The 24,092-nt window shown below is 40.5% G+C and overlaps 1 protein-coding gene across 1 annotated transcript; it reads right to left on the bottom strand.

Moving 5' to 3' along the window:
- Positions 1 to 10,909: 10,909 nt before the first annotated feature.
- DAD1 (defender against cell death 1) lies at positions 10,910 to 18,912 on the bottom strand. Its single transcript, XM_075211820.1, has 3 exons — positions 18,631 to 18,912; positions 17,195 to 17,350; positions 10,910 to 11,095 (listed from the first exon to the last, which is right to left on the bottom strand). Exons 1-2 carry the CDS (start codon positions 18,839 to 18,841, stop codon positions 17,220 to 17,222), a joined length of 342 nt encoding a protein of 113 aa, XP_075067921.1. The 5' UTR covers positions 18,842 to 18,912; the 3' UTR covers positions 10,910 to 11,095; positions 17,195 to 17,219.
- Between the last annotated feature and the right edge of the window lie 5,180 nt (positions 18,913 to 24,092).

Genomic DNA, 24,092 nt, shown 5'->3' with positions numbered 1-24,092 from the left:
AGGAATGCCGGTTAATTGAGCCATATGAGCTAGCTCCCTAAAGCGGCAACATTGGAAACGCGAGAGCGCATCTGCCACTTTATTCACCTCTCCAGGCACATGCCTGGCTCGGAAAATGATATCATTCTCCAAGCACTTTAAAACGAGCCTGCGTAGAAGGTTAACTGCTTACAATGATGTTGCGCTCTGGCGATTGATCGCCTGCACTACCCCGAGGTTATCACACCAAAAAACAACATTCTGGCCTGCTAACCTATGGCACAAAAGATCAATGGCTAAGACTATTGGAAATAGCTCTAGGACTAGCAAATTTGCCACCAAACCGTTCTGTCGCCACTTCTCCGGCCAAGTGGCTGCGCACCACTCGTCCTGAAAAATGGCCCCAAAACCATTTGCCCCAGAAGCGTCTGTATGTAACTCCAACAAAACATTCGAGACTTGCTTCTTAGGACATATCCGTACTCCATTAAAAGTCTGCAAGAATGTAGCCCAGAATCTCAAGTCCCCCTGTATCTCAGCCAATAAGCGTATCCTAGCATGTGGTCTCTTTACACCAGCTGTGGCCACCAACATGAAAGGGGGTGGGACTGTGATCGGGAACGGGTATATTTGTCCTGTTTGAATTCAGCGCATTGCCATAACATGCGCCATAAGGAGAAGGATAAGGTGCAATCCAATTTTGCGGGGTACGCAGAACCCTTTCTAAACTAGGAAGTGGATATGGCAATGACCACGAGGGTAAGTTCCCATGGGGCAATTCTTCCTGCGTTTCTATCGGTCGTGCCCAGGGACCGGGTGATAAGTTTTGCAAATGTCGGAAATTACCTGCCTGCACCAGGGAAGGGGGATGACCCCCGACACTGATGGAGCCGCTATATGGCAGCCGCTGCTGATTAACACTGGCCGATTGTATTGGTGATGCAAAAGAATACTGTATGAGAGGCACAGTTTGAGGGGATGATAGAGCATAAATTTGAGGGGGCAGTATAGACTGGAAATTAACATTATGAGCCACCGGAGGGCGCACTCTTCCCCCAATCCATCCCTCAGGCATGAGGGGTGGGATACTGTTGGTTGGAGAATTATTGCCCCCACTATTGCTGTGTAGCCAGGGTCTATGATGTGTGGCCACACTAGAATCCTGCTGTGCAGTTATATTAGATTCACTCACTGCCATAATTTGAGGACCAACAGGTGAACTATAAGAAGCAGCCAGGGCCTGCAACCCTCCCCCCCCCCCCCCCTGGAGGAATTCTGCACTCCCCTGCTGGATGGAGGTGTATGAGGGGCACGGGATGCTTGGAAGACACTAGCAGAGACAGGAGAAGGGGATCTCCTTCTCTACTCCCTCTGCGCTGATGTCCCCAGAGACGGTCAGCGCCGCTGACCGCTCTGGGGACGTGACCTGCGGGAGCCTCCCCTCCCCCCCTGAACGAGCCTCCGACGGGACCCGATACCAGGGGATTCCCCTGATGCCTGCTCCATCGCGCTCGGACGCCCGCTCTCCAGCGGTGCGCCAAGTGACTGAGTCGCTGAAAAAGGCGCTTACTGAACTATCAGGCGGGCGCAGACTCCCAGCCGGGAGCTGTAACCCGTCTGCCAGTCGAGCTGGGGGACCCGCCGAACGTCTAGGTCTGGACATGGTAAGTTGGTCCAGCGGAAAAGATATCAAAGGTGGTGGTATGAAAAGCGGAGGAGGGGGAGGGAGGGGGGAAAAGAGCCAGGGAACGGAGAGGGAAAGAGGAAAGGGAAAAAAAGGAGGAAAGAAAGAAGGAGTGAAATGTGAGAAAAAATGGAAAGGAAGTAAGAGAGAGAGGCTAAGACTGCCAAGGGGGAAACAAATAACAGCAGATAAAAAGAGAGTTTGAAATGCTATAAAACAATTGAAACAATCTTATCTGTCTCCAGGGAGCTCCTTCACCCGTGAAAGTGCGGGAAGGAAAGATCTAGCAATCCATGGAAGTTCCTATTGAAGTGACTAAACCACTCCCCATGGATTCTATTGGTTGGGATTAATACAACTTTAACCCCGAATGGGTAAGGGCCTGAAATACATAATCCATGCACTTTAAGTGCCCTCAGCTAAAATGGCTTCGCTTAACATAGTCTCACATATATACAGCTTTCATGCATTATTTTATCACAATGAAATTTGATGTATCTGCTTAGGCCGGGGGTGAGGGGTTTACAGCAAAAGTATGTAGATCCCTGCATAGACTAAGAAAATATATATCTATTAAGTATTAGTACAGAAACGTACATGCAGTGCAGGAGGCTTTATGAAACCAGCTGATTACAGTGAAGACACTGACTGGCTCAATGCACATTTTTACTTCTGTACATGCCCACAAAGCACTAGTCATCTTTGCGGCCATATGTAGACTATATGCAGAGTCCAATCAGCCCTTTATGATTGAAGATGCTCAACAGGGGAAGGAGGAGAGTGTTGGAGCAAATGCGACTTATGAAGACTTAGGGCTAGATTTACTAAGATGCGAGTTTGAAAAAGTGGGGATGTTGCCTATAGCAACCAATCAGATTCTAGCTGTCATTTTGTAGAAGGTACTAAATATATGAAAGCTAGAATCTGATTGGTTGCTATAGGCAACTTCCCCACTTTTTCAAACCCGCAGCTTAGTAAATCTAGCCCTTAGACTCAGACGCATATGTGCCTGTCGGAAGAGGGGAAACTTGTGGGTGCTCGATCAATGATGTAAGTTACGAACTGATAGTGATGATCATCAGCTTAGCTGGGATTTTTTTGGGATGCAATTTCCTTCGGCATTTTATACAGAATCTGCGTCCAACTGTACACAAGGCCCTGAGTTATACAGCATCCCTAGTGTTAGACGTGCTCTAACAAGGACACAAATAAACCATGCCCCTGATCCACTCATGCCTTGTGTCTGTCACTGCCTCCTTGTCCATTGCCAATCTCCTCCAGAGCCACACATTATAGGAGTCTTGAGCATTACTTACAGGAGAGTTGTGCAGTGATGTCACTAAACAGCTCATACATTAATGTGTAAGGCGCTCACAAGATCATGAGCAGACACGGCCTGCAAAGACCAAGAGAACTGACACACACGCACACAATTGCATGTGGCATTGAGATCGTCCTGGCACCTCCAGTATGCAGTGCCCAAGGCAGAAGCCTGGACAGACAGTGCATTGAATTGACTCAAGGGGAGCGATCAAAATTGGGATATAGTAAAAATGCGCAGCCATGGTGCTCCTGATAAAATCGCGGCTAACTGAATTGAGTCTACAGGGCCCAGGGCGATTACCACATTTGCCCTATTATAGGGACAGCCCTGACAGGAGATATTTTCATGCACAGATCATATAATTGCTGAAAACAGAAAACAACAGCTTCTACTCAGCTGCACAGCAAATGTAAATACGATGTTAAATAGCTCAAGTTTTGCCAATGAATAAGAACTTTTACACATACATGACTTGTTTTAAATGTTTATAGGTGGGAAATTCTGATGATTATTAACAGATGATCTGGCATCTATATCTGGTGCACTACAATATAACCTTTCTTGACATATTTTTAAGTGCATTTTAACCAATCACCTTCAATACAAAAATGTTAAAATCACAATTTATACTAGGGGTATATTTACTTAATGTATGTTTATTACTTTTGAATTTTTCCTAAAAATAGAAAGGTCATGTCTATTTTTAAACAACCTGTGAGCTTTAGCTTTTAAAACTATATAGCTGCCAGGCCTCCTGTGGAGCAATAATTATGTGGTTGCTGTGGGTAACAGACACAGTTAAGCACCAATAGGACTGTCTGGCTCAATTCCTCCCACTTCATACTACGCTACTTTTTCTGCACCTGTTAGCTGTGTAGAGAGTAACCAAACACTAGCTGTTCCAATCAGGCTACAGGCAGGGGCTGTCATAGGGAGTAACAGATACTAATGTTGCAAATGGATGGTGCGATGGGTGATCATAGCTGTAGTTTTACTGCCACAATTATTGTACACAGTGCTGTGATATCACTGCAGGTTTCTCCACTATGACTGAATTCTGTAAAGTTAAAGCCAGAAAATTGTCACTGGGATTCATAGAAGCTCCTAAAAAAAGCTATTTCCATGGTTATAATAAAACAGATAGACACATTGCTTGGGCAAATATTAGATTTTACATATATTCTTTAAATATGGAAAAAATCTTTATAGTGTGCTGATGTTTTCCAATGTTGCCTCTCTTAATGGGCAGATCGGTGAGTTACTGAAATCCCTATCCGGTAACTTTTGGAATTAGCATCTGTTTGCGAATAAGCCTGTAAGCACCATTTACCAGACTCCCATATTTCTGACATGGGAAACTGGGATAATTCTGTACGGTTTATCAAAGTCCATCTTTGCTTTCTTTTATATTTCTGCTAAGGAAAAATAAGGATTCTCATGAGAATACCATGACACATGAGATCACTAAGGGTCACTTGTGAAGCTTCAAAATTGCTCACCAGCAACTGAAGCGCTATTTTGTAACACCACGCAACTAGAACTGTGCAACTGCACCCATTTATACAGGTGTGCACATTTAGTAGCAAGTCAAGATGGCATTGAATGTGGGCAAGGAGGAAGAATGAGATTAATATAGCAAGGCCGGATTTGGCCTTTAATAAAATATGGCTGTCAAAATAGCAGTTTAATACATTTATCCCCTGCAGTTCTCCTGTTCATTTCCTCCACATGCCATGCTCACAAGTCATCTGATGACACAGGCAGGTAAACAATTTACTACTTTAGTAATTCGGTCAGATCTTTGCTACCTATTTGTTCTTGGATCACTTTTAAATAACTTATTGTATAAATATATTTAAATTATTAGCGCAGTGTGCTAATTTATATTATTGCAAATGTACTGATTTTTATTATATTGTGTTGAACTTTTGTATAGGAAATGTATTTATTTCTGAGATAGTGCCAGGGGAGGTATCGCTTTTTGTTTATAACATCTGAAAGCAGACTAATCATGCAAATTAAGTCTTTTCATGTGAAGTGACCAACACAGCAGGAGGTCATTACCTTTCAGTCTTGTGTAGGCTTTCTTTCTGTATATTGGAACCTGTCTGAACAATGTAGACGCAGCATGCAAGTAATACAGGACCCGATTTTAGGAAATCAAGAGATTGATGTAAATTTGTTAAAGATTAAATTACATTAGCTCCACGGTTAAAGGATACATCACATCCTAATGGTAATATTGAATGTGATTTATCAGTCTTTGCGGAGCCAACTAGAATCAGGGGGCGGTGTTACTCCCTGATAATTTGTGTCAGAATGGGTATAAAAATGGCCCTATTTGACCATGCAATGTATCATTATACCATATGTACTTCTGGAGATCACTAGTACTTTACACTAGTGTATGTAACTGTCCTTGTTAGGAGTTCCTGAGCTAATAAACATCATTGCTTATGGAAATTGCTTTGATGCCTACTTACCCGCTGTAATTCCTGTGACCTGCAGATTAGACCAAATCTAATCCATTATCCGGCTGTTCTGAGGTTGGGACCAAGCATTCCAGTAGCAAAGCTCTGCCCACTACCTGTAGCTCTGGCCAGTGTGATAGGCCAGGGGAAAGCATCCAGAGCAACCCTGATCTGAAGGTAAGAGGTCAGGTGTACCAGCCCAGGTGTACCAGAAAAGGGGTACACTAGCAGTGAGAGTTACCCAGAAGGATGTGGTTCTAGGTGCCACTAAGGAGCCTAGTAGTAGCAGCAGGAAAAGCCCCTTCTACTGTGGTTAGAGGGTGCATTTGGGAGAAAGAAAGGGGATGGTGGCTGCCAGCCTCCAGCAACACAACAGATAGGGTGGCATAGAAGGTCCATCCTGTCACATTATTAAATTACTTAAAGCTTGGGAGGCTAGGTGGCCCCGGGCATTTGGTTACATTTTCCATACAACCACTTTGAGGGGCGAGGGGGGTGTCACATATTTTATGCACAGCATACAACTTATTTCTGTAATTTATCAATTCTAAGCACCAAGCATTTTCAGCTCAGTATGTTCTACAGAAACCTCCTGTGTCCTCTCTGTAACAATTTAATCATAGAGGAGTTGTAAGTCCTTCCAAAAAAGACGAACTATCTCAGTGTCCACTCAACCTTACCTCCTTGTGATGCAGTAACTTTTAGTCATCTGTCTCTATCCCTCTATGGTGTACCTTGTTCCAATTTGCTTTAATCAGACCACTTTCAGTCTGTCAAAAAAATAAAAACTAAGATTGCATTCATTATACCATATAATATATAAACATTTTCATTAACTTTACCAAATCCCTTTAACTTTAAAAATGTGTTTGAAAAATAAAACCCGTGAGTTTTTCATTAGGGTCTTAACCTAGAGACCTTATCCCATGTATTGATCGGATACATGAATTTCCTAAGAACATTAACCCCTTCCCCTCTGGATGGTGGCAGAATTAATCTTCATCTGCTAGTAGATCTATATGAATAGAATCATGGCGTTGGCTTCTGCTGTACTTGTTATGTTCGGATTCAACATAAAAAGGAAGAGCATGAGACCTTGGGGTTAAATGTTTCAATTGGCGGTTACTTAAAACTGCAGATTCTCAGCGGTTTGACGTCATTTTTTAAATCAGCAATTTTATTAAAAGCAAAGGCCACCTTGTTTTGCCTTTAATAAATTTGCCATTTTAAATAATTACGGCAAACTGCCGATTGATACATTTACCCACTTGTCTTTTTCTAAACATATAGTTTCCCTCTTTCCCAAAGGTCATTATTTCATGGAAGGCTTATGTGGGAGCAACAAACAATAGGGAAGCATAAAAACCATAGGATTAAAACATTTTTTTTTTTTTTTTTTTAAATGAAAAACTAATTTTATCTATGTCTTTTAAAAGCTGTAACTAATTTATGTTGTTAAAGCTTTTCTTTGTGTTGACTGTTACCTGTCCACAATTTGCCCTCAAGTTTTATTACATCTAATAATACTGGCACCTTCCTTACATTTTCTACTGCAGACTACTCCCTTTGGGAACACCCACCTGATTTCCACTTATTAATTACCACCTGTGCCAACCTGTTATAATTTTTGCACGCAATTTTACATCTTGGTTTGTATGAGATATATGCCTATATGAACTAGGCTGAAGGGGTCTGTTACATTTTTGGGCACTTTAACACAGTCTTTCTTGCCTGAAGTCCTAACTTTATAAAATCTTATTAAATCTTTGCACCAACAAGTCCACCACCTACCCCTGTAAGAGCTTCTAAAATCATGAGCAACCACCTGTACCTGGCCCCTTACCTACCTTGTTTTAGGCTCAAACATACTACATCTACTAAATCATAAATTGAAGGTAGTCTTCAATTTGAGCCATAGATTCCTATTTTTGACTGAAGGATCAGGTGGGTTTTCACTTATATATTGTACATACAGAATCAATGGGCTCCTTATAAATTTAAAGGTAGTTTTTCTAAAGTTAGTCATCTCTTTTCTTATGATTTTAGCCATTTCCCAGTAGAATTCCAGCCAAGAGTCATGATGTTGACTATATGCATAATCTGACCACCAAACTATAAGTAGTGCACATATTTTTTCCATTAGACACTAGGAATATTAGAAATTACAACAGAATGGCATCTCTTTGGGCACAAAATCAAGTAGATACATTCACTGGTACATTATTTGATACCAAGGTAACATGGATCTCAGGGCTCATATATCCGCTCCAATAAGAGAAGATCGGCATGTAACATTGATTTGCACAGTTTGAGGAGCCTCCAAATCTCAACTAAAGCCTTAGCTGACAGGAATTAATTTAACATATTATGAACTATACGTTTTCATATATAAAGGATATAGATCCTTATCCTGTACTCCATTAAAGTGTGCGTTTGTGCGTGCGTGTATGTATGTGCTAAATCACTAGGATCCCTTCTCCTAAGGATTGATCATCTTGGTCCGTCTATTTTTTCGTAAGCAGCGCTTATTGTCAACAGCCTAATAGATCTTACTGATGTAAAGCCAATATAAAAGGGAGAAATGTATAAGAATAAAAATGATTAGGTCTTTACTCTAGTGTGTATGATGGTGCCAATAAGCCTGCTTGTCCCAATTCACTAAAAACACTTTTTTCTCAGTCATCCATTTTTCTTGTCCTAAAGCTGCCCTTTCTGATGAAGATATGATAATAATTTCAAAATACAATAGCTTGAGTGCATGGCCTAGAGGAAAGGTATTTGTGTGACATCGCTGGGAGTTTCAGAAAGGGATGACAACTAGAACAAAAAATAAAGAAAAATAAAGAAGCAGACACAAGATCTTGAATTTGCTCTTGGCCTGTGCATGAGGATCACATTATATATTACCATGGCACCTGGCAGTGGGTGGGATATAATAGGCAGCAAGTGAAGTCAGTTCTTTAAGTTGATGTGATGGAAGCCGAAAAAATGGGCAAGCGTAAGGATCTGAGCGACTTTGACAAGGGCCAAATTGTGATGACTAGACAACTAGGTCTGTGCATCTCCAAAACAGCAGGTCTTGGTCGGTGTTCCCAGTATGCAGTGATTAGTATCTACCAATAGTGGTTCAAGGACAACCAGCAACATGGGCGCCTAACGCTCAGTGATACACATGGGGAGTGAAGGCTAGCCTGTCTGGTCCAATCCTGTAGCCCAAGTTGCTGAAAAAGTTAATGCTGGCTATGATAGAAGTGCATTGCCGCTTGCTGAGTAGTCGCAGACCGGTCAGCGTGCCCATGGGGACCCGTCTTAAGCTAAAAGTACCTACAATGGGCAATTGAGCGCCAGAACTGGACCACGATGCAATGAATGAAGGTGGCTGGTCTGTTGAATCTTGTTTTCTTTTACATCATGTGCACAGCTGCTTGTATCACTTATCTGGGGAAGAAATGGCACCAGAATGCACTATGGGAAAAAGGTAAGCCAGCGGAGGCAGTGTGATGTTCTGGGCAACGATCTGCTGGAAAATGTTGGACCCTGGCATTTATGTGGATGTTCCTTTGACACATTCCACCTACCTAAACCTTGTTGCAGACCAAGTACAGCCCTTTATGGTAATGGAATTCCCTTATGGCAATGGCCTATTTCAGCAGGATAATGCACACTGCAAAAATTGTTCAGGAATAGTTTGGGGAATATGAGAGTTCAAGGTGTTAACTTCCAGAGATCTTGTGGAGTCCATTACTCACATGGTTGCAGGTTAGAGCTGTTTTTGCAGCATAAGGGGGACCTAGACAATATCAGGCAGGTGGTTTTAATGTTGTGGCTGATTGGTGTATAGCAACTCTATGTGACATCTGTATACAGGACACTTATTTTTTTTGCACTCTCTCACAAGCGGATTTTCATTTTTTATATACTTACACAGTTCACTTGGCACTATGCAAACAACAACTACTTAAACCAAATATGAAAGTTCTTTTCAAAACATACATTTTTGAGGTTAGTGGTAATTTAGATAAACAGTCATTTTTTATTTTTTTTTACTTTGAGAAACAAAGATCTTAACATAAAAACTGCATACAGTTTGCAGGAGCAGGTATTTAGTTTGGTGTGACTGATAAATATACTAGATTGACGTCACCAGGAGCCGCTTGCTTACTTTCCACTTCCTAACCACAATATTGTTCCTGTGGTATCTAGCATCAGTGAGGCACACTGCTCGCACGCCTGTAAGCTTCCTGTTTGCTGCAAGTCTGGCAGGAAGACACTTATTATGTTTTATGTATATATATTTAAAAACAAGTTACTGAACTCATGCATTGAAGGCCAATACCAAATACACAGTTTACCACAGCCATAAACAACAGTAAACACAAGTATGAATACACATCCCTCACAATTATACTGCAGAATATTGAAATCCAAAACAATGGGATACGCTGTACATTGGGGTGGTTTGGTGTTCGTGGTTCTAGAATAATGCTAAAAAGTATTATTTTAATAAAAAAAAAAAAAATCAGTAACATTGGTGGGGAAAAAAACCACTACAGAAAACACAGCTAAAAACCCCAATAAACAAGTCGTAAAATGGATTCTTTCTAGGCCGATTAAAAGGGGGAATGGACGAACAACAAATTCAGCTTAATATCTACATTAGTGTGCCTATTAAGTGCACCTGTCAGGACCAAAAAAGAGATAGTTCTAGGTCTCTTATCTAAATAACAGTTAAAAAGAAACTGTTTACTGCAAGAAACTCAATCCTAGGTCTCTTTCCTAACTAGCAGGCACCCAACAAATGTATGACTATTCCTCTTTTACTGAGAGAGACAAGAAAGGAGTGTGCGCAAAAGTAAAAAGCCAGCATGCTACAAAAACAAACGCATTTACTGTATAAACACATGGTATAGTGCATTATTATATAAGTTAGGTGGTGCAAGGTACGCTTATAGACCGAATGTATATGTTAGTATAGTGTAGCAAGTGTATTATTTCTACGGAAAAAAACAAGAATATCTTAAAGTCACAGCTCTAACCCACAACCAAAGTGGTGTTCTTCCAATATATAAATAACTTGTACAGCTCCAAATAAAATCCAAGTGAATTAAACTGTTCACACAAAAATTGCAGTGTCCCCGATGTGGTCGCTCACCTTAGAGCCAATAAGAACAGCAATGTAAACCCAAGATCTGCATTCTACTAAACATTGAACAATTTCAGCTTACACCAGGAACATTCGCAACTTAGCGTCTGTAATATTTCTCTCATGTAAGGAACACCACTTTAGTTGTTGGTTAGATTGCTTATGTGAAAGGATCATTGTATGGTATGAATATATTTTAGAAGTACATTTATGTTCTGCTCGTTCATATTAAAATTTATTAACATTAGTGGGAGCACTATTATTTATATCCACTTTTGGATTTCCAAAATAAACACACCAACACAATGTAAGAAACTGATATCTTTATTGGCCAAGTCACCCATAAACAGACAGTAAAACAGGGCTTAGAATCATCTTCTTGGGGAGGCAGGAACCTAGTTATCATAGAAAGAAAAGGCCGATAATGTCACTTGTTGATGTCCAGCAATGTGCAAACCTTCTTCATCCCATTAATGTAACATCAGCTCTGAAAACTAGAAAAAGAAGGAGTACCGTCATTCTGTTCTTCAACAAATGCTGCAGATCTAGAAGTAAACGGTTTTGCTTCAATAGTTTTTACATGGTCCAGGTAACATCAGTGACAAACACAGGCTGAAGAAAACATGCCTTTTTAATGGTTACTTTTCTTTAGTGGTAAATGAGTAAACTATAGCTTGTTTGTGATAACACTTTATAGAAATGCAACAAATAGTTTTCATTTGCTCCTTGGATTTCCAGCGTAATTATGTTTATAGACTGCAAATTAAAATTCTGATTCTTTACAGGAAAAACAAACAAGACTAAACAGCTCACATCATACAAGTTTGCAGTCACCAATTTTTCACTAATTTGTTAGCTAGAAAATTGTGTTTTCAGTAAAATATATTGCTTTTGCAAGTTGAAGGCTGAAGACCAAGAATAAATCAAAACTAAATTCCACCATTTATGGTTTTTCAGCAGTCCCGATTTTTACCATAATTTCCTTATAAGTTTTAATGTATCATTGTAGCAGCCAAACACAGCCAGCTGCAAAAATGTTAACACACTGCTGCACTCTGCTGGATAAATTAAGAAGCGAACAGAAAAAATAAAGTGGACACTGCCACCCTGTGGGAATAGTACAGCATACCAGATAATATTCTACTATATAAATGCCTAGTGGCGTGTGTGGAAAAAAAAACCAAGCTGCAGTGCCACCTGCTGGGCAGAGTTATATACTGACCTATATATTTCTTGAAGGAGAAGTGACAGTTGGGAGTGGTTGGTGGTTGCCGGGGGTGACAGTGGGGAGTTTTTAACACCTTAAGTAGCTTGATGAAGGATGTGGCGATCAAGATGAAGGATGAGGTGATGGAGAAAAATGATGAGGTGGTGACATGTGGACAAAACCTTGTTAAAAAAGGGCGCTTGCGTCGGGAAGTAACGCTCTTCATCTGAGGAGGCCTGTGCTAGGCCCAAATGCATGACAAGAACCTTTTTAACACCTTAAGTAGCTTGATTTGACTAGAATGCATGAGTATCATGCACGGGTTAACTTGTACATGTATATAGACGATGAGCACCAACAAAGAGCAGAATATGTTCATTATTGTTTATAGGTAATTTATTCTACATGGTCTATTTTACTTTGTGGCCATCTTAAAACCATTAATGTACATTATAGGATAAATTATCAACGCCAAAGATGGCAGATAAAATAATATGGAAAGATTCAACATAATGTTTATTATATTAAAAAGGGGCAGCACCATGTACGCAAGAGATTTTTTTTTAAAAAAAATGTGCTCCCTGCCACTAACAGCCATTTCTCCCACGGGTCTGACAATTCTATAATTCAGAACAAGCAAATCAATTTATTTTTCCTACTTTAAAAAGGGGTGGAGAGCTAACCAAACGCTGCGATTGCTTGCAGCTTGTGATTGGTTATTCCGCTCACCTCTTTTCAAAGGTTTTCACCCAGGGCTGTAAGAGGAAGAGAAGCCCTGGAAAACCACCTGCAATGACCAGACCCCCCAGGTCTCTGGTTAGGGGAATGGACACCTTAGTAAAATCTTCTTAATACCTGAAATTTCTATTTTTGTTGAAAACACAACACTAAACCCTACCAACCAAACTTGCCATCTAGGTGCCATTCTTGATCCCTAACTATCCTTGTTTCCTTACATCCATAGCCAAATCCTGCTATATACATGTTAAATATTTCCAGAATACATATGTATCTTTCTCAAAACTCTGCAAACACTTTAATACATACACTCTACAGCAATGACTATTGCAATATCCTTATTACTTCCTTTATCTAGACTTTTATCCCAAAAATATATTTTGAATGCAGTGGCTAAAAATCTAAGACTTCTAACATACAAAGCCATTAACAAAACTACACTACCAAACTCAGAGCATCTCTGTTCCCTTGTCTCAAGGTATCTGCACCTTTCACCCACACTTATTAATTGCTACTATTACAGAACTTTTTCAGACTACACCCACTCTGGAACTGCCTGCAACGTACAGCAGGACTTTCCCCTAGCCTCAAACCTTAAGACGTCCCTGAAAATTTAGCTCTTTAGGCAAGTTTATTAAATTCCAGAACTACCTTCTTAGGATACGCAAAACAGATTACTACCCCTCTACATAGTTCAAGATAAAATTTACATGTACCCTCTTGCTATACTCAAACAACATATTAACCCCACAAACCAAAATTACTGTGTGACGAACATAGAAACATAGAATTTGACAGCAGATAAGAACCACTTGGCCCATCTAGTCTGCCATTTTTAACCTATGCTAACCTCCAACCCTATTTCAGTGTTGGCTAACCTGTGACACTCCAGGGGCCTGATTCATTAGTGATCTTATCTACCGTTTTATGCTCATCTTAAGCAAATCCACTCTGTGCATGCCCAGAAAAGGGAGATAAGAAGCAAAATCCACTGCGTAAGTGAAGAATTTCTTAAGATGAAAATCCAGCTTAACTTCACTCTTATCTCCCACGTTTCTTCTTAAAATAAGCATCTTAACTTTTCCACAAGATAAGATCACTAATGAATCAGGCCCCAGGTGTCTAAACTAAAAGTCCCAGCATAACCTTCCAGCAATAAGCTGCTATATATTTGCAAAGCATGCTGGGACTTGTAGTTTTACAACACTAAGGGGGGTATTCAATTGTTAGCGAGATCCCCGGAGAAACGAGCGCTCGAAAAATATTACCATTAATACGGTAATATGCGCGTAAAAACCGTTAATACGGTAGTTTACTCGCTGAATTTCGAGATGAAATTCAGCGAGTAATTACCGTATTAACGCTAATATTTTTCGAGCGCTCATTTTCCGGGGATCTAGCTAACAATTGAATACCCCCCTGGAGTGTCACAGTTTAGCCAACGCTGCCCTATTTGATCCTAAGTTCTTGGTAAAGATATCCTTATATTTATCCCAAGCATGTTTAAACTGCTCTACTGTAATAGCCTCTACCACCTCTGATGGGAGGCTATTCCACTTATCCACTACCCTTTCTGTAGTCATTTTTCCTCAAATTTGCTCTGAACCTACTTCCTTCCAGTGTCAATTGTTAATACTTCTCTTCCTTTGAAGAATGTTTCCCTCCTGTACCTTGTTAAAACCCTTAATATATTTAAAAGTTTATCTCATGTCCCCCATTTCCTTTCTGTGCTCCAAACAATACATATTAAGATCTTCTAGTCTATCCATGTAAATTTTGTGCTGTAGGTCATGCACCATTTTAGTTGCCCTTCTTTGTACAGTTTCTAATGTATTTATATCCTTCTGGAGATATGGCCTCTAGAGTATTCTAGATAAGGCCCTACCAATAACTTCTAACAGTGGCATTATTACTTCTTCCTTTCTTCTACCGATTCTTCTCCCTATGTAACCACCAAGCATCAGACTTGCATTTCTCATTACTTTGTAAGGCTGTGTACACACTACAGCCGTTTCAGCCGATTATCGGGCCAATCATCCAATAAACGATTGTTGGCCTGTGTACACTCCAACAACAATTATCATTCCACGGCGCATCATATCGTTTCAATTGATTGTTAAAACGGACTAAAAATCTTGTTCAATGATGGAATAATGTTGTTCCAATTCTGCAGTGTGTGTGTATGCACTCACGATCAGGATTTACATAGTATATACAGAGGCACCATCATTTCAGGAGATGGTTATGACAGAAGAGGAGCCCAGATCAGGCAAATCTTGTAAAACGTGTATAGCATGTACACATGACTTAGCATGCTGATCTGAACTTTTTTTTAAAAAATTTTCCCCCAATTGTTGGTAAAATCGTTATAGTTAACATATCGGGAAAAAAATTATGTAGGGTGTACTCAGCCTTACATTGCTTACCTGCCTTTAAGCCACCTGAAATAGTGACTCATAGATCCCTTACCTCCTCAGTAGTTTTCATTACAGTGCTGTTAATACCATATTTATCCTTTGGCGTAAGTGCATGATTTTGCATATTTTTTTGCATTAAACTGTAGTTGCCACTCTCTTGACCATCCCTCTAATCTACCTCTATCATTAATCATGGGTTTTACCCCCTCCTGGTGTGTCTACCCTGCTGCATACCTTTAAATCATCTGCAAAAAGGCATACTTTCCCTTCAATGCCATTTGCAATGTCATCAATAAAGCTATTAAAAAGCATTGGTCCAAGTGCCAATTCCTTGAGTACTTCACTGGAAACCTTTCCCTCCTGTGAATGCACTCAAGTTACTACAACTCTGTTTTCTATCTTGCAACCGAGATCTTATCTATTCAACCATCTTAAGCTGGGTACACACTACAAAAACTTTAAACCAATCTGTTATCACTAACGATTGCATAAACGACTGAAGTCCCGACCAGCCTGCCGAATCAGGTGTACACACTATACCCAATTACCTTCAGATCTCTGCTCTTCTTCTGTCATAACCATCAGCTACAAGTGACAGCTGCCCTGGGTGTCGGTGGGTAAATGATCAAAGAACTTTGTAAGATTCAGAAGCCAAGATGTTAATTTCCACACTGCTACATAAGATAACAGTGTTTCAGCAAAGGTTGACTGCAGGTCAGACTCTAGCTCCGTACTCATATTTGTTTTAACCGCCGATACCGATAATCATGCCGGCACCTGTGACCTATCACCAGACTCTGTGTCAAGAGTATAATTTATGCGCTGCAGTAACTTCTCCTAATGCGCTATACACTTCGTTTGTGCTCAGATCTCCTGCTCTGAATACGCTGCTGCCCTAGCTGTTAATTTAGTCATTCCTGACAGTTCTCACTACCTCCCGGAGCCAAGTTAACCCATTCATTGCTGGCCTACGTTACCTTTGAGGGAGTGAAGATCTTCCAGCAGGAAGCGTTGTTCAGCTGAACAGAACGGCGTGTGATGGACACAGTGACAGGCTGCTATCTCTCTCTCTCTGGGCAGACAGTGATTTGAACGATAAAAAAACAGTACAACCAACCAGATGAAGCGATGTTCGGCAGTTTGGAACGACTTTGGATCATTGGGTAAGTATACACACTCACAGATATCTGACCAATCAGTCATATATCGTTTGATTGGCCCGATAATCTGCTGAAAACAGTGTAGTGTGTACCCAGCTTTAGACTCCAATCCCAAGCTTTCAAGTTTGTTTATCAGAATGCAATGTGGGACAGTGTCAAAAGCCTTATTAAAGTTTAGATAAGCTACACGCCCCCACCCCTTAAACTATTACTTTAGTCACCCAGTCAAAAAAGTCAATAATATTTGCTTGACATGATCTTCCCTATTGATGGGAGGCTCACTGGTCTGTAGTTGCTCACCACTTCCTTGCTTCCTCTTTTGTGCATTGGGACTACAATTGCTCTTTTCCAGTCCTCTGGAATTACTCCTGCAGCTAGTGACTGGTTGAATAATTCTGTTAATGGTGTTACAAGCACCCCTTTGAGCTCTTTTAGTATCCTTGGATGTATCCCATCTGGCCCTATTGATTTATCCATTTTCAGTTTTGAGAGTTCTGTTCATACCTCCTCTGAAATTGACTTGAATCTACTTCATTTTTACAAATATATCTGCAACTTAACTGTGGCCCCTTCCCCTCTTTATTTTGTAGTGAACACCGAGCAAAAATAATTATTAAGATGATCTGCTAATACCTTGTCTCCCTCACCAAGACTCTCACTCTCTGTCTTTAACATCAATTTTTCCCCATATAACCTCACTAGACACTCATTGCAATCTGTAGCACTTAACCTAGTGTATCAAACTCCTATTTTCCCAAATGCTTTTTACCTGCTATGTCCAGAGGACTGTTTCAGCCAGTACACCGGTCATTTCAGGGACCATTGACTTATATAGCAAATGAGTTCTGTATTCTTTTGTACACTATATGAAGGGCACTGAATAAGTCAGGAAATACAGAATTTGCATTTACCATAAAGAATGAAAGAAAAAAAAAAAAAAAGCACACTAATTACAAGCATTCTCTGGAGATAAAATGCAAATGTTTTATCTAGCGTGACTTTAGAGTGGAGAAAATGCTCTACTGCTAAGGTGAGATGGCATATTAAAATCAAGCTTTAAAATATACGTACCTAACATGGCAGAAGAGAAGAACATTCATCCAACAAAGTTAATGACAACCAGATGCAGTATAGTGTTGGCAAAGAGAAAGTCTGCAAAGGCTCTTTCTGGAGAGATCCCCAAAAAATCTCCTTTATTCTGTGGATTAATCTGGATCCTTAAACACACTGCATAAAGAACAAACAAAAAAATGTTTAAATGACAGAATCGGTAAATGAAATTGCTAGGCATATCCATTGCACACTGGATCTATTAGTAAAAAAACAGGGATATTTCACTCTCCAGTGCTTAAAAGTAAAAATGTATATATAAAAAATAAGAATTAAACACATCCCTGTGTTAACTCATTTAGCTCCCTGTGGAGCCTATTAATGATCTTTTGCATCAAATTCCCCATTTTTGGAGGACCGACGCACATTTAAGGAGTGTCCACATTTATTATCAGTGCATGATTTATGCTGCTTTGCATTTTATCTAAATATATAGCAGGCCCCATAGATGTCTAAGTGGACTGCTATATACCGCAATTTAAGAAGTTCTGAAAAGGTATTTACACATACGGTAATATACACCAGCACAGGCTGCTCTATGTGGACAGTATTGCAGTAGAGGGATCTTTGAATCCTTCACCGGTCACTATCGCAAAGGTAACCATTTTGCGATAGTGACCAACGATAGGAGAGGGGCCGTCACAGGAACAGAAGTTTCTCGGGACTGCTGTTCCTGTTGAAGACTGTTAATAAATATGCACAATATTTCAATCCTCATCTTTGCAATTTTGGATTGAAATCAATCGTCCATATTATGCAGCGCTACATAAATAGGGGCCTAAGACCTTGATTAAAAGTACACATTTGGTATCTATATTTGGGAAGACTAGTCAAATAAATGGGAGTGCTCCAATTATATAAGAGTAACCATGGGAAGAATCAAAGCGTATATTTATGTGATTGTTTTTCCCAGGCAAATGACTGTAAAAAATAAGAATAAGCTATTTTGAAGTTATTAAAAAAAAAGTTAAATATACAGACACCACACTTGAAACGGAGAAGATGCTGTGGCATGAACACTGCCAACCCAGGGGAATTATTCATCTGCTTCATGAGCCTCTACAAAAACAAAGGGTGCAGAGAAGAACACAAGACAACATCCTGCACAGCTCATCCTCCCTGTCAAGTGTGGGGCCCGTATAATTGACAAGTATCAGAAAAACAAACAATAGTTTGCTTGAGAACTTAGAAAACTTGTCCAGGAAAGTGAGCCTGGTCGCTCAGGTGTAAACATCCTGCAGCCCTGAAGGGGATTACTGTGCATAGCACTGCAAGACAACCAACTGCATATAGTCACAGTAGACCCAGGAAAATTGCCCACATTACTCAATCAGGGGGCTCATTGGTTCTTAGCTTATATCTGCAGCTGTATATGGGGGTCCATGCCTCTGTCTTACCGCCCAGGATGAAGGAGCCCACACAAGAGGTGAAGCCGGACAGGAATGAGTTGAATGGGAAAGTGCCCACCAGCAGGCAATAGAGAAACTGCATGGCTCCCGTTAACAGAATATACAATAGATAGGCGTCCAGCAGCTTGAGCCGCTGCGAGGTGGAGCTGACATACTCCTCGAAGAAGCGAGACACCACGGAAAGAACCGACACCGACATGACTGCTAGACCAGAGCCTGCTAGAGATGCCGGAAGCGACACAGCGGAAGACGGCTCCTGACAAGACGTGGCGCTACTAGAACACCGCTGACGTCATAATCACTGGCCGGAAGTAGTATCTTCGCGTCACTGCTTGTCAGGTGTACTGTGGGCATATGATACAGACTTCCAGGAACTACACATCCGGCATAATGTTAGTTAGCCGAGCATGTGTTAAATCAGTGATAACTGTCAATAGACTGTGATGATGCTCCCTAGTTTACTGTGTATCTTATACTGGACAGAGCCCTAACATTGAAATTCAAGAGTCAGATAAAGTAATAGTAATAACGGGAACTGGCAGGTCTCCGACCCTGAAAGGTGTCTTTTTAGGTACACTTCATGGCCCAAATACCAGGATCACTCAACACAGAGTCCCTTATCGGATGCGGTCCACTAACTTCTGGTTTTCATAAATATCCCTTGTTAAAAGCATAGACAACATCTAGTTGTATGTTCCCCACCCCTCTCCAGCAGGACGTACTAAAAGGAGTGACAGCTTCAGTCTGCTAAAAGGAATACCGATAGACTACTATGATAGCAAATTTAAATATTATGTATATTTTACAAAATCTTATACTTCTTAATTATATCTTCTACACACTTATTGCTAAGGTACTTGGTCATGTTTTACATGTAGAATGACATGGAATGACGGCCGATTACAATGGAATAACAACTGTTTTATACACCATGTCAATGTAGCAAAAACATTTCTCCCATAAAAACACCCCTATTACTCCTATACATGAATCACTTTGCATATACGCTCCCCCACACCAGTACCCCACCACACAAGTCTCATAATGTGGAATGATGGACGATTACTATGGAATGACAGTTGTTTTATACGCCATGTCAATGCAGAAAAATCAGTAAAATCTTGCATTTCTCCCATAAAAACACCCCTATTTGACCTAGATCCCCTAATACCACACACTAAACCCTTTGCATATATGCTCCCCCATACCTGTACCCCACTACACAAGTCTCATAATGTGGAATGACAGATGATTACTCTGGAATGACAGCTGTTTTATACGCCTTCTGAATGACACATTAATATATTTGAGACAATAGTCAGTATCGTAAAAGGAATAAAATATACGGAAATGCAGGTACTCACACAATTCTGGAATAAGGCCCACTGTTTAAGAAGCTCTTTAGTTGGCAGCAAACCATAAATGTTCAATATCCAGTTGAAACGTCATTGCCGGGGGCCATCCAGAGAATGGTTAGATCCAAACGAAATGGTTAAGACAGGCAATGATCCATGAACAGTCCGAGTCAGGCAGAACTGGCAGCATATAAAACCAATACTAATTTGTCCCGCAGCAGCAGGATCAACTACTTTCACCAATACGTGTCTGAGACCACTGTTCTAGACCAAAAATATTTTTTTTTACGTTTAAAGCTTTTGTTACAGTTTACTTTTAGAGGTGTTTCTACATCGTACACATGTTGAGCTTAAATATCACAGAGGTAACATCATCATATTAAAAGTGTCGAGTGTTACATGGTGATGTATAGATATATAATATTCATTGTGAATTTTCATTAAGTTGTAGCAGAGCACTTTGACACTTGTAGTAGGTTGGGAGCTTCTTCCTGATTGTAGGAAGGCAGGCTACATGATACCAATTTCGGCAGTGACAACAGAGAATCATGCAGTCGTCTGGGGAATAATTTCCTGGGCAAGCACTTTCTGCACATGTGGATCACTGACTGCTATCCTTGTTAACGAGTGATGCTAATTATTTCACCAGTGGTTTTTCCTCTATCTTTACATCCATGTTGATTGTAATGAATTTGCTGTGCATTTCATTGTATGAGTACTTGCATGACTTTAATTTTCTTTTGTTACAGCTGCACTGTTTATGCTGAACTACATTTTTCTCATACTTACCAACTCTCCTGGAAAGTCTGGGAGAGTCCCGCAATTCGGGACGGTCTCCCGGAGTGCCGGGAGAGCAGGCAATTCTCCCGATTCCCGTCCGGCTCTGCTAATTCAACGGAGGGGGCGGAATTTAGGGGCGCTGAGTATGTGTCATTGGGACCCCGCCCCCTATTTTTATTGGCTGAAGAAAGTGATGACAGCTTTGGGGGCGGGTTATGACGCAATTCTTCGAGCCCCATCCCCACACACCCACCTGCCTCCCGATCCTCCCGGGACACAATTTACCAATGTTGGCAACTATGATTTTTCTGCATCCATCTTCTAACGCGCTGACTTTCTATATCTTTGTATTCCTCTCCAGAAATAATACAAAAAGCATTTAAAGCTGCGTATACACCATAGTCATAGGAATTATTTTGCTGAATAGCATCTTCATATAAGTACACCTTCCATTCTTCTTGGATAAACAATACATTTGCCAACTGATGACAGGCCGCTTCAATGAAAAAAAGAACAACGCCATGTTCCTTGGCTCTGTTGTTTTGCTTCTTAGATTCCACTATGATGACTTCCCTGGTTCTAAAAATAATGACACCAAGACAACAATGCTGGTCATGTCCCCAGGCATCAGTGTTGAAAGGAACTAGGAGAATGTCCATGTTTAAAGCACTGTTTTGTTCTAGGTGTCCATAGAAAAGATCAGCGCGTCCTCTTACAACACTCTGGTATATATAAATTGGGCATGCCAGTATTTGTTCATTAAAAATTTTCAGGCATATGAAGTTCAAAATAGCTTCTTCAATAACTTCATCACAAAGCCATTCACCAGGGTCCAACATCTTCAGAATCTCCTGGTCCATGGTACTCGGTAGCTCTGTTTCACACACTATTCCTTCCATATTCCAAGGAGATGTGTAACTTCCATTACTTTTCACTGTGACTTTCTTTATTGGTGTTGAACGTTTTGGTGCATTAATGTATTTCTCCTCCAGATCCTAAGTCTATATTATCTTTTGCTATTGGTGGGCTTATCTCTGCATTTTCCAGCAGATGGGTTCCTCTTTCTAGTGAGGAGCAAAGAATTGAGTCTGGTGCCAATGTACATTTGTAATCAATATCATCAATTCTTGGCCCTTTTTCTCCCAGATTTTAGTGTTTTCCCGCATCTCCTCTTCCAGAGTCTTGACAATAATTATGTTTGTTTATCCACAGGCTCTTTGTATCCAATTGACAATTGTGCTGCTATAATATGGTAGCATTTCCCTGTACTCGGACGGGAGCAAAGAGAAGGTTTTGGCAGTAGTCTTACTGCCTCAAATTGAGGTCCATGAACATTTCTCACCACAAACGTTGATGATTGAGGACAAAGGGAAACCCCACTATACAATATCTTGCCAAAGACATTTGGTTCATTCTGTAATGTTTATTTTTTTTCCATTCCTTTCACTGGAAGTAGACTGGTAGCCTTAATCTTATCAATTATGGATTCAAGTGGGAAAAACTCTGGAAATGTTAATTCACTAACTGACTTGTTAAGAAGTGAAAACTGATCTTTAAGCTTGTAATTTCCAAGTCCAGAATATGACCGTTTAAATTCCTATAATTAATAGCACTGCATGTAGAACATGGCAAGGATGACGGTATCAATTGGGACTTCCTTCCATGCAAGCTCAACTTTTATGACTTTGTTGAGGCTCTCAATGATATTATTTGTTGCCTTTGTGTCATTTTGAAGAGTAGCTTTTGAAAGTTTCACTCCATTGCATGCTGAACTTTTTGTATGTCTTGTGAACAGGGCCGCCGAGAGCGGGGATGGGGGGGCGGGTAAATTTTACCCGGGCTTGCCAGGGGGCCCGGCTGGGCCCTCGCTGCTAATTTTTAATTTTTTATTTTTTTTCTATTTTTTTCCCCGCGGGGGTGGGGGTGGGATTCGGTCTGTCGTTGGTGGGGGGAGCTTGGACAAAAAATAAAAAAAATCATACTCACGTGATCGGCGCCGTGTCCCTCCCCTCTTCTCTGCTCCATTCACACTGACTGCCGGGCGTGACGTCATCAAGTCATGCCCGGCAGTCAGTGAGGAGCGCCAGACAAGAAGAAGAGAAGAGAAGAAAAGAAAGAAGCTAACAAAAGGTAAGTAAAGAAATGGAGAGGCAAGGGGAGGGAAACAGAAAGGGACAGTGCTATAAAGAGGGGAAGAGAGGCTGAGAGTAAAAAAAAAGGGGAGAGAAGCACTAATTAAAAAAAAAAGGGGGAGAGAAGCACTAATTAAAAAAAAAGGGGAGTGAAGCACTAATTAAAAAAAAAAAAAAAAGGAGAGAAGCACTAATTAAAAAAAAAAAAAGGGGAGAGAAGCACAGATTTAAAAAAAAGGGGAGAGAAGCACTAATTAAAAAAAAGGGGAGAGAAGCACTCATTAAAAAAAAGGGGAGAGAAGCACTAATTAAAAAAAAGGGCAGAGAAGCACTAATTAAAAAAAAGGGAGACAAGCACTAATTAAAAAAAAAAAGGGGAGAGAAGCACTAATTAAAAAAAAAAGGGGAGAGAAGCACTAATTAAAAAAAAAAAGGGGAGAGAAGCACTAATTTAAAAAAAAGGGAGAGAAGCACTAATTAAAAAAAAGGGAGAGAAGCACTAATTAAAAAAAAGGGGAGAGACGCACTAATTAAAAAAAAAGGAGAGGCACAGAGTGAAAAAGAAGGGGGGGAAGCAGCATGGAGGGCACAGTGTGAGCATAAGGGGACACAGTGTAGTTGTGATGAAGGCACAGTAATGTGTGTGTGATGGCACAGGGGGCTTGTTGCAATGAAGTGTGTGAGGTAGGTGGTGGCTAATTAATGGGCGTTATTTTGTTTTGTAGGGTGATGGTGGGGCAATTTAATAGTGGGGACTATTAACTTAAGATGGGGTGGTTTGGGGGCTATTGAATATGGGGGTGAGTTTAGGGAGAATGAGGTCTATTTATTAAATGTGACTGAGTTATTTAATGGCAGTGATGATTGCAGGAAATGGGTATTGCTGTTTGCAGGATGGGAATAGGTTTATTTATTAAATGTGAATACTATTATTTTTATGTTGGGGCTGGAGGAAGGCTTAATTATTAATTGTGGGTGCTATTGATTTAACGCCGGGGCTGGCTGTAATTTTCTAAATGTAGCCATTTTTTTTCCAAATAGATCCTTCAACATTCCAGGATTCGGACAAGCCGCAACTAAAGAAACCAGCAGCCACAGGTGGAGAAAGCCACAGGTGGAGAAAGTGAAAAGAACAGGTATTAGAGAGCAGCACAGTGTGTGAAATGTTGTGATTCTAGTAGGG

The sequence above is a fragment of the Mixophyes fleayi genome, chromosome 1 (genome assembly GCF_038048845.1).
Source record: "Mixophyes fleayi isolate aMixFle1 chromosome 1, aMixFle1.hap1, whole genome shotgun sequence".
Classification (NCBI taxonomy): domain Eukaryota; kingdom Metazoa; phylum Chordata; class Amphibia; order Anura; family Limnodynastidae; genus Mixophyes; species Mixophyes fleayi.
The sequence above is the reverse complement of the archived record's forward strand: the minus strand, read 5'-3'. Positions and strand labels throughout refer to the sequence as shown.

Coding starts and splice junctions, on each gene's coding strand:
- DAD1 (XM_075211820.1), bottom strand. CDS start 18,841: ATGTCGGTGTCGGTTCTTTCCGTGGTGTCTCGCTTCTTCGAGGAGTAT. Junction 17,351..18,630: donor GGGCTCCTTCATCCTGGGCG/GTAAGACAGAGG, acceptor TTCTTTATGCAG/TGTGTTTAAGGATCCAGATT.